The sequence below is a fragment of the Meriones unguiculatus genome, chromosome 19, assembly GCF_030254825.1.
Source record: "Meriones unguiculatus strain TT.TT164.6M chromosome 19, Bangor_MerUng_6.1, whole genome shotgun sequence".
Lineage (NCBI taxonomy): Eukaryota > Metazoa > Chordata > Mammalia > Rodentia > Muridae > Meriones > Meriones unguiculatus.
Window position 1 is genome coordinate 47472440 of NC_083366.1, and position 12131 is coordinate 47484570.

General features: G+C 39.3%; 1 protein-coding gene across 2 annotated transcripts in view; it reads right to left on the minus strand.

Moving 5' to 3' along the window:
- The window catches only part of Exoc2 (exocyst complex component 2), a 165366-nt gene that overhangs the window by 60851 nt on the left and 92384 nt on the right, over positions 1–12131 (minus strand). For both annotated transcript variants that reach the window (XM_060372888.1, XM_060372887.1), the window contains 4 exons: positions 10452–10576; positions 1409–1474; positions 1098–1255; positions 585–706 (listed from right to left, as the gene is read on the minus strand). In XM_060372888.1, coding sequence (XP_060228871.1) covers positions 585–706; positions 1098–1255; positions 1409–1474; positions 10452–10576 — 471 coding nt within the window. The remainder of the gene's footprint in view (positions 1–584; positions 707–1097; positions 1256–1408; positions 1475–10451; positions 10577–12131) is intronic.

Below are 12131 nucleotides of genomic sequence, written 5' to 3' on the forward strand. Positions count from 1 at the left end.
CTCTTCATAGCAATAAAACCCAAAATAAGACAGCAGCTCTATATAGAAAATTCTGAGCCAGGCACGGTGGCACATGCCTGGTTATAAAGTAAGCCCAGGACAGCCAAGGCTACGTAGAGAAACCCTATCTCAGGGAAATAATAACAAAAATAATAAAAGAAAATTCCAGAAAAAATTTAAAATATAACATAAAGCATGTACAACTCCCCAAATCCACAGAAATACTGCTAATGTTTTGATTTCATGTCAATATTAAAATTAGAAAATATCCACGTTTTTAAACTAGATCCATATTTTACATAGCGTTTTATATCCAGAGTTTCTGTTTAACATTTACTATAAAGATGTTCTTATTTTCTTAGTTTCAAGAACACCTGCCTTAATTTCTGCAGTGTCTTGCCTCTGAACTAAATTATTTTGAAAAGATACTCTAAAATTACATTCTATTCTATATCTAGAAATGAATAAATACATGCAAATTTCCCTAACACTAGTTTTCTCTTATTTTCAAGGCTTTGAAAGCTGGAAGAAAGCCAGCTCAGGAAACTCTGTCCAGTAGAAGTTATTAATTTTCCCTAACACACCTTCTGCTGTATGTTGCAACGTCACCATTATGCAACGTATACGGAGATCCAAAATTAGGTCCTGGATAATCTGTAGCATGTCATTGGGAATTTCCAGGGCAGTCAATGATTCGTAAGTCAGCCTGGCAAACAAAATACAACACAAGTCAGTAAGTGGGGTCCCAAGCAATCCCTGTCACTGTTTAGACCATCCTGAAATTAGGCTGCAGGGAGGTTATGAGTGACAGCACAGCAGGGACTGTACAGGGTCTCAGCAATAAATGGATGCACACAGAGCATAACACTCTCAATCAGCACACACACCAGGGATGCTTACAAGCTGCTTGGTTAGATTACAAGTGAGAAACAGAAGCAACAGGATGGAGAAATGGAAAATAAATTCTTCACTGGTGTGTTAAGAAGCAGATCTTGCCCTGGGTTGCTGACCGTTTTCAAAAAGCACTGCAGTAAACAAATATACGTAAACCTACTGAGCCCTTTCAAGGAGGATGGCTCCCGTGTGTCCACACTCACCTTATGGTCTGGATGACATGTGCAAGCCACTGCCCTGAGAGCTCCGCCTGCACCTCCCAGCCTCCATACTGCCTCCCATCACCCTCTCGGAGACTGAGAGGGAGCAGGGCTCCCCGGATCAGCTTCACCAGGGAGTGCATTACTTCCTGAATCATTTTCTAGAAAATGAAAAACAAAACTGCATTATGATCATCAATCTGATAAAGATTGTGCCAAATGATGAAAAATATATTGATTGTAAAGTCTTCAAATAATGCTGGGAGAGAAAAGCCAAGCACTCTGAAAAGCTGACATTCTCATCCCTCACTTACCTTGAAATCATTTTGTCTCTGCCTTACATTCTTCGATCTTTCAATCTGGCCTGACTTCTCAGCAGTCTTAGAAATTGAAAAACAAAAAAAGATATTAGCTCTCTTTTAGAAATAACTTAGGAAAGTTAAGAAATGCTTTAACATCTACACATGAAGACATGAAACTTAACCTGATTAAATGAAATGCTAAGACATAACAAACAAACAAACAAACAAACAAAAACCTTCCCTATTCCAAAAGAAGTTAGCCTTCGTCTTTCTAAGTGTGGGTATAACTCTGTGCACAAACCCAAGAATCAAGTTGAAAACTACAAATTTTGTAGGTGAATTGGGTGTGCTATTTTTTGCCAATAATCCCTGCAGTTGAACCACAGTGCATCATGCCCACAACAGTGTTCTTCCCATCATGTCTTACTGCCCAGCACAGCAACAAAGGAAGAGTCAACTTTGAGTTAATGGAGTGATCCCCAGAGCACCTGTTCCGTTCCTTTGGTAAGTATTTATTATAAACACAATCGCTACATCTGTCACTTTATTTTTATATATGAATCATTGTCTTCTTTATAGCGTACCTTAGGAGAGAATGCATTCTACCATTCTGGAATTATTTATTTCTGGTTACTCATAAAGCTTATGTTTTTCTTTACTTAGTGTAATGCATGGAAGACTGTTTTCATAGTTAAGAGAAATCTACTCAACTGGATTTCTGCTAGTTTCTTCTTAACAAAAGGTCTGACAACCAAATACTACTACAAAAATACCCTAGAAGGACAAGCTTCTTTTCAGATGAAGAAGCGATAACAAAACTAAGCACTGTAGAACCAACTCTGATACTTCACTGACACAATACAAAACAGCTATTACGTTTAAAATTTCCAGGTATTGTTCATTAAGTTTTAAGATATGTCAAAAGACCTTTCAAGTTAAGAGCAGACATATCATAAATTAATACAGTATTAGCTTGAAGTTAATGTGGAAATATAAATAACACGTTATCTGTGCATAGATATTACACACATGCTAGAGACACAGCATGTGGAGCTGGTTTGTGGAATGAACATCATTGATGTGAAGGAGTAAAAGAAGGGTCAGGCGGTTATGCTGATTAAGAGGCACCAATCAGCATATACACAGCATACACCCTTTAACTTGCATGTGTCTAAAAATTTCATATTAACCTATGAAGCCTTTATCACTTTTTTCTTTGTAAAAATGTACTTTTGCTTTGAAACTAAAAAAAAAAAAAAAAAGTTAATTCCAGGCTTACCTCACAATCACTGAAAAAAGCTAACTCCTGAGTTCATTGCCTTACGCCACTCCAAATTCTTTGCATGAGATGGATCACCTCTTTGTTTTTAATACAAATGAGAACTAACCAAAGCGCAGTAAACAGGAAAGTGCCAAGGTTAGGTGTCGAGTAATGGTGAGCAAGCTCTGGGCCAGCCTGGATGTTGTTAAGAGTGGAGGCCATGAGCACAGGTGAGATGCGACCATGGCCAGGAAGGTGCCACATCAAAACATTTCTCTCTTCCTCCCAGCCAAACCACAGGGCTCTATTGCCGTCTTCTGCTTTGTCCCACTCACGATGTGACACACAACAGCCTTCCATATGCTGCCTTTTGTCAGATCTTAGTTCTCTTACACTTAATTGTCAGACACTTTTTTCTCTTCTATCTTCTTCCACTAACTTTGCCTATAGTTTCAAATACTATCTCTCACATGGGTATCTGCAGCACAAATCCTCTGAGACTCATACAGGGTTCTCTTGAATAATTCACAGGACCTCACATGCAACACATCTAAAAACCAGAAACCTAGCAGGTTTCCTACAAGAAAGAGACTTTGTGAATGGCACCTGCTTACCCAGAAGCCAGCTTCCGTACTCTATCTGAATGCTTGCTTCATTCACCCCATGGTCCACCAGCAAGACCTGCACATCACCTCTCAATGCAAACTACGGCCTTCTCTCCACCTCCACCGACAACACCTCTCCCACTCCTGTTCTTCCTGCACACACAGCCCTGTTTTTTTTTCCCATCATCCTCTCTAAAAGGCAGCTAGCCCACTGTGTTTCTAGCCTCACCCCAACCCACTGACACCTAAGCCTGCTATGCAAGGGCTCTCCTCGGAGCCTCCCCTTGGGGACAGCTGTAAGTTCCTTTGTCTACGTCTTGCATGCTAACTCCCTCTCAGCTGAGAGATTATGTCTTCTGAGTCCCTATTACTCTGCATCCCGTTACTGGCCACCTTCATTAGAAGCCTAGCTTTGTTCCTTTGGTAGGTAGTCACAGAATTAGAATGAGTTTTTTAATTAACTTTTAATTGGTCTCTTCACAAGGGGGAAGAGAGTAAATCTTATCTCAGTCATTGTATCATTTACATGGTATCTTAGTATTTTAGAATGTATTTATGCAAGTACATGTGTGTGTACATGTATAGCATGTATATACGTGTGTGTGTGTCTCCATACCTGGCACACTGTGGTTAGGATCCTGTTCATTATTTCAAAAGCATCTGTACATTCAATCTGTGTACTTCAATAAATGCCTTCCAAAATCACCTAGGTATCAAGTCTTGTTATCAAAGTGTGGTCCGCCACTGGGGTAGAGCATACTATACTTGCTTTCCTTGCTATGCTACGTTGTGTTGTGCTGTGTTGTGTTGTGTTGTAATGTATGCTATGCTATGCTATGCCATGCCATGCCATGCCATGCCATGCCATGCCATGCCATGCCATGCTATGCCATGCTATGCTATGCTATGCTATGCCATGCCATGCCATGCTATGCTATGCTATGCTATGCCATGCCATGCCATGCTATGCTATGCTATGCTATGCTATGCCATGCCATGCTATGCCATGCCTCCTGAAAAGCCTGGTGAGCTCAGTTCTTTTCTGGAAACCTAACTGTCAACAAAATGGAGAGCAGAGGGCTGAGAGTTTCATGTGATGACAACAGTTTTGATATTACAGAAGTGAGCAATTGGCTTAAAATCCCAAAATAGAATATAGGGGTTCATAAGCTCTCCACTATTTAAAAGCAAATCTAAATTTTTAAAAAACTTTTAATAACACTTAAATTTGCTTCAAGTTCTGGGACTGTTAAAATGCTGACTCCTAATGTCTAACAATTATTTGATGCTTTAAAATACACTACATTTGAAGCACACCCACAGGTGAGATAGTATTATTAAGCACTTCGTTAACTAAGCCTCAGCTCTTTCCTGCACACACAGACCAAAACCAGTTTGTGGTGAGCCCAACGGCAGATTTCACTGTTCTGATTCACATGAGCCCAAATAGTTTAAAGAAGTGACTACTGTTTAAACTGCTGGAAACTTGGAACAAATGAGCTCTTAATAAACCAAAACAGTTCTACAATAAGAAAAATAAGGCCATTTGACGTGAACTGTGTTTAAAGTACTCTTATATCAATTATCTAAATTGCTAGCTCTCCTCCCAATGTCCATTTAATGAAGTTTCTGGTTTCACTCCTAGAATGACCGAGGGGATATAATTTCCAGCCCTGCTGCTTCTTGCTACTTTCCTCTTGTGGCTTCCAGGCTTCTTGACAGAGAGTAAATACTCTAAAAGCATGTCGAGTTTTTGGAGAGAACCATACTTGCTACTATAAACTTTAAAGAAAAGCTATGGACATAAACAGATAGAAACATCACAGGCATAGGCAATTCAGTAGCCTAGTTAAAATACATTTATTTCAACAATTTGTTGTCATGAAATCTAAAGTAAGCCACGATTTTCATCTACAACCAAATATTTATATAGTTACTCTAACTAGGTAGGGCCTATAGGGAAGGCTATTCTAACTGAGATAGGTAAGATCAAAACCATTAGTCAACTTTATGACTCTAGGAAGACACAAAACAACTATTTGTGCCACATACAAGAAATGATGCAGCTGGGGGGTTGGGGGGTGGCCCATGCCCTTAATCCAGCACTTGGGAGGCAGAAGCAGGCAGATCTCTAAATTCAAGGCCAGCCTGATCTACAGAGAGTTACCAGGAGAGCCAGGACTACAAAGAGAAACCCTGTCTTGAAATAACAAACAGAAAGGAAGGAAGCAAGCAAGGAAGAAAGGAAGGATTGAAATGATCAGGAAAAGAAAAAAAACCACTTGGGTGGAAATAAGGAACATGGCTTAAAACCATTTTCTAGGGGACTCACTTGTTATGTAATTTAATTTACCTTGACATCTTTTTATGCAATTGTAGAAGCTCATCAGTCTACTACTTTCCAATGCTACTAAATCTTGTTTACAGCTATATGTGTCAGGCCAATATCATTTCAAATACTGGAATAATTCTGATAGGAGACACGGCACTTGGGGTTAAAGTGTGTCTGCTGCATTGGAGACAAGACTCTACCACTGGGCTGCATTCTTCTTAACTTAGAAACACAGCTTATCATGGAGTATTAGCTGTTTCAAGATCTCCACTTGAAGGGATGACAATGCCAATTTTCACCAGCCCATAAAGTGATGAAAATTCAAAGTGCATTTCTTTTGGATGCATATGATTTGTCACACGCTCATAACGGGATAGATGTATATTGTGCTTAGGATGTTCAGTACATGCAAAAAGCTGCAAGGGAAGTGCTGCTACACACACACACAACCTGCAGGACCAGAAGAGGCCAAGGTGGAGGGCAGAGGTCCAAAGGACTTACCACCTCCCTCCCTGACACGCCAGAATCCTAAGACTGCTGAGTCTGCAGAGACCAAAAGCTCCTATTCTCTCTTCTACACAGAGCCCCAAAGAACCTGCTAAAGCCCAAGGGCTCAGATTTTCACCTTTTAACTCAGAGCAGCTGTGCCAGCAATCCACTCCATAAGTTCTCTTTTTACTGTGTACTTTCTATCACACTCTTGACTAGGACTGCCTTGAGGGTTTTGCTTTTGATTGTATATTGCTCAGCTAGGTCTTAGGACTCCTGTTTATTTTCTCCACCTGGCTTATGAAGGCATTCATCATATTCTTCAGCCACACCTCACATGATTCACTCATTCCTACAATTTTTCTTCTGCCTTTCATGCTTACCCTCTCATCTTTTTACTTCTTGTAACCTTCCACATATTTAATACTCTCTGTGATCTGTGAACCCAATAATGTCCCAACTTCCGCCTTCCAGCTACTTCACCAACTTCAGTTTTTCTAAGTTGATCTAATTCTCAGTTCTTATCATCATCAACCCTACTTCTCTCCCACTCCTAACCTTAACTAAAATTCAGTCTACTCCATATCATGCTTGGTTGTTTATCCTCCAGGAGCAATTGAAATCAAAGGGGCCACTGTTATTAATTGGCTAATAGGACTTTTGCACAGTGGTAATTGCAAGCAGATGTGGCTGTTCTCCCAATTAATAATCTACTCAAGGGAAAATATAGAGTTTATACCAGATACCATGAGCTCCTAGACTAAAGAATTGTTTTCTAAACTACACACTCAATCCTACCATACCCACATCCCACATAAATACTGCAAATACTTCAATAGCTCATAAAATTAAATATACAAAGCAAAATAACTCAAGATGCATAAATTCCAATGCAGTAAAAAAAAAAAAAAATGGAATAAGACAAGACAACATAGCTCCTGTAAAAATTACTAAACCTACAGTAATGCCACCTAGTGAGAGTAATTTAAATGAAATTCCAGACAGAAAATTCAAAATATAATTTCAAGTATGTTCAAAGACATAGGCAATTAGCTGAAAATAAATAAGGAAGGTAATATATGGCATGAAGAAAGAATTCAACAAAGAGAAAAACTATTTAAATGTTGAAACAAAAGCAGTAAGCTCAATTTAAAAATATTGTAGAGTCTCAGTAATAAAGTGAATCAGGGAAGGAGAAAACAAGAGTATCTGGGGTGAGGGCAAAATACAGGAGCTTGAACAATCAAAGACAAAGACATGATGAAGCCACTAATGGGCATCTAAAGACACACTTGACACTCTGAAAAGCCTAATCTTAAAGATAATAGACACAGAAGGAGAAAAAATCTTGTCCTAAAGAAATAGGAAACATTTTTTTAAAAATCCAAAAAGAAAACACCCAGAGTCAGGAATGCCACTGTGGACACAGGAGGCATTTAGGATACCAGATGGACAAGACTATGAACAAACCTCCTCACCTCAGACCATAATAAAAACACTAAATAGACAGAACAGAAAGAAAGTATATTGAGAGCAAAAGAGAGAAACACCAGGTCACATGGGAACGCAGCCCATTAAAACAACAGTAGACTATTTCGAAACCTTAAAAGTCAAGATGGTTTAGACAACTGTCTACCCAGATTACAAGACACAAATGAAGCTACCTATCAAAACTTAATCAAAACTTTACATGATAAAAACAGACTAAAGGAATTTATGACACTAAGCTCTACAGACAATACTTGGAGGGGTATTTCAGACAGAAGGGAGTCCATTCACAAGAACCAGGAAGGAATAAGCCACAGAAAGGAATAAGCCACACTGGAACTATAGTTAAGAAGAAGGGAAGAAGCAAATCACAATATCAACAGGATGGCAGGACTCATTATACATCTTTCAATCAAAATTGATGGTCTCCACTCCCAATTCAAAAGGCACAAGCTCGTATACTGAATCAAAAAGCAAGGTTTATCTATTTGTTGCCTCCAAGGAATGCACCTCCCCTCAAAAGATAGACAGTGCCTTCACATAAAGGATGTAGACACATTCTAAGGAAATGAACCCTAGGAAAGGAAAAGGTATCACTCAGCTGATACCAGCTCAGTACTGCTTTTAGGTAGTAACAGAACAATTTTATGAATTTTAGTGATATCTTTTATATTACCAAAAAAAAAATCCTATACTAGACTAAAAAATCTTTAAGAATATATGAATTCTTGGGTGCATATGATCTACCAAAATTAACCAAGATGAGATCATTTAAAATATCCATATCATGCAATGAGACTAATACGAATGCTTTCTCAAACAATCTCATAAATAGAAAAGGAAAATACCAGGCTCTTCAAGCTAAGCTATTATTACCCTGATATTAAAATGAGACAAAAACAAAAGAAGAAACAAAAATTACATATCCATCTCTCTGATGAACATCAACTCAAAAGTTATCATCAAAATAGTTACCAAGCAATTCAAGAACATTTTTTAAAGATTATTTATCATGAACAAGTTGGCTTTACTCCAGGTGTCTGGAGATTATTAAATATACATAAATGAACCAATGCTATAAATTACCTAATGGTCGCAAGGACAGAAATCATATGATCATTTTGATAGACACAGAAAAGGCTTTACAAAATTCAGTATCCCTTCCTGTTAAAAAGTCATAAAAATTCCAGTGACATTTTTCAAAAAAAAAAAAAAACAAAAAAACAAAATGTTAAAATTCATATGGAAGTAAAAAAGTTCCCAGAGAGCCAAAGTATCCTGAGCAAAACAAACAAACAAACAAACAAACAAACAAAACCCCCAAAACCACTGCTGGAGTTATCACTATACCTGCTTTCAAACTACACTGTAGAGCCATATCATAAAAACAGTACAACATTGGCACAAAAACTGATGCATAGGTCAGTGGAAAAGAATAGATGACCCAGGTATAAACCTACATACCTATCAATTTTTTACAAAGATAACAAAAATACACACTGGATAAGGGACAACATCTCAACAAATAGCACTGAGAAAATCCAATGTCTCTATGTAGATGAAACTAGATCCTCCAACTCACCTGCACAAAACCCAACACCAAATGGCTCAAGGACTTCAACAAAAATCGTGAACTCTAAAACTGTTGAGAAAGAACTATGGAGTATACATCAAGATAAAGGCATAGATAAAGTGTGTTTGAATATGACTTCAATTGCTCCGGGAACAGGCCAATAACTGTGCTGCTATCAACCTTGATCAAAAAAGCTTCTTTCTGCCGTGGGCAGCAACTCATAATTGGTCAAAGCACCATGAATAAGTGACTGAGTGTTCAGCCTACGTGGGATACCTGCAGAAGATGCAGAATGAATTAAGAATCAGAGGACAGGGAAGAGAGCTGTGAAATGCTGCCTTCTAGACATGCCATACCTGCTGTCCTTATGGGTTTGACCAAGACCTACAGAAAATCAAGTCCATAAAATTCAAGCAGGAGAGGGCATGGCTCTTGAGGCACCAACCTGAGCTGAGAAGCTACTGGCAAATGCTGGTTGTGAGGTGTGGGGATATGTCCCCCGGAAGGTTGTAACTGACCCTAGTGGATGCATAGACATCTGTGGGTGGTGTCAGGAGACAGACAATCAGGGCTACTTCATGAAGTTGGGAGGGGGACTGCTGTGGGCAACTAGAGTGAGTTAGAGGAAGAAAGGGTGTAGATATGATCACAATACATTATATGCGTATGTGAAATTCCCAAAGAATACATTGAAAATATTAGATTAAAAAGATACTCACTAAATGTTGACTCTGAAAGTGTAATGTTTCCAGAACGTACAGACAAAGCCAAGGACCAGATAACTATGTGACTACAGTTCTTTTCTCTGGAAAAGGCAGACCTGTGCCCCAGCTCCAGGGTTCATCCCTGTCTGTCACTGTTCGTCACATAATAACATCCACACAATTTGGCCTAGGTAACATTCCACTTGATTCCCACTCTCTAAATTGACTTCCTTATCCCCTTTCTTCAGCTGTGCATCTCATTTAACCCTTAGAACCACTTGTGCAGCAAGAAACCCTTGCTATTCCCTATTTACAAACAAGAAACTAAGTCTCAAATACCACATAATGAGCTCAAGGTCACAGGGATTTAAAATGATTTTTATTAATCTTAAAAATATGAAAATGGCTAATGTTTGTCTGTGATGTTTTTATTTACATGGGAGTTTCCTTAATAATAAAGTTTATAAATTGTAAAAATATGTGAAAATGGATAAAGGTGCTAGACATCTAAGGCTTTAAAAAAAGAACCCCAACACCTTAAGTTTTAAGACCAGAAATTCAGTGGCCCAGCTACTCCTCCAATAGTCCTAAGTGTTTACATACCTCACTGAAAAGACTTCCATTAACATATGAAATCCAGAGTTTCCAGAAGTTAGGCAACTGACTTAACACAAGCTTGGTTAATTTTTCAACAAATGCCACTCTGTGGGGAGTTTTGTACCTCCATGCTAAAGGGTAAAAGAACAAAACACTATGAGTACATATTTGAATCAAGAAGACAAATCTACAAACAAAGTGACCCTGCCCCTTCCCTCCTTTCCCTCAGCATTAATACTAGGAATGCCAGGCAGGGAGCAAGGGCAGAGCAGCTGACAAGGCCTCAGAGAACAGTGCTTCACCCTTGTCCTCAGGATTGTTAGTTTCTCTTTTAAAAGTCAAACCTGAGGGCTGAAGAAATGGTCTAAAGGTCAAGAGGACATGTTCTTGCAGAGGACCAGAATTAATTCCAAGCAATCACAGGGTGGTTCACAACTACCTGTAGCTCCAGTTCCAGGGGATCTGACACCTTCTCCTGACCTACAGGGGAACTGGGCAAGGGTAAGATCCAAACCTAGCCCATAAGATCTACCTACCCAAGGACCAGGTAACTTCCTGGAATGCTGGTAGCTGTAGTTCTTGGAAAATAACATAGCCACATGGGAAAATACGGTAGCTATATGGTTTTGGCCTCAAAAGCCCCTATATCACGTGTCTGGGGCCACTTGCTGGGAAACCAGGGATAGTTCTGACCAAAATCTATCCTGGTCAGTAATTAATTAAACTTGTTTCAAAACTGGCTCAAAATTGTAGAACTGGTTTTTCTCTTGTCAGTCTCAGGATTAATAAATGCATGTGGTGCAAAACACATAAAAGTGGGGGGGGAACCTCTAAAAATAAAACATTTAAAACTAAATAATAAAAGCCAAGCCTTCAGCCAGCAAAGACATGGCCAAGTTAAGGCCTGCTGTGCAGCCTATAGTGAACAGAGGCAAATCTAAGCCTGCTGGACGTTATCAGTAAACACCCTAGGTTTTACTTAAATAAGGTATATCTTTATCTCATTTATTCTTTGCTGGGAAATAAGTGAACGCAACATAGACAGACCCCAGGGCCCTGTGGCCACTGAAGCCGGCAGAGCTCTGACCGGTCTGACCATGCACTCTGCCCACACACCTACATAGCTAACAGCACCGGTCTAGTCACCCAGATTCATACATGCTCCACATTCAAGCCTCAAAGCAGCCAAGGGAAACCTGACCTCTCACTAACTTAAAAACTAACTAAATATTCCTTGAAAAACCATTAACAGGAGCAAAAAGTAAACTTAGCTCCTTTTTTATATCCAGTAATGAGTATTATAACTGGAAATATAATTGCGTAACAATTATTTTAAAACAATTAGCAAACTAATCCCGAAAGCATAATTCATTAAATCTTTGATGGCTGATTAGTGGGTAGATTGCTTTGTCCCTGTTCACAGCAATGCAGAAGGCTGACGCAGCTGCTACACAGTGCTGTCAGAGAAACTCTGTAGTGCTGGATGTGCTGCAAGTACTTAGCATACTGTTGCTCAGTCGTCCAGGCCCTTGGTACTTAACACACTGCTGCTCAGTCATCCAAGCCTGTGACAACCAGTGTGCTTCCAGGACCCACTCCATAGAGCACGGGAGGCGGGGAGGGGATGGCAGGATGACACAGACATGACCACAGGACGGACAAACACACACACACATACACACACAC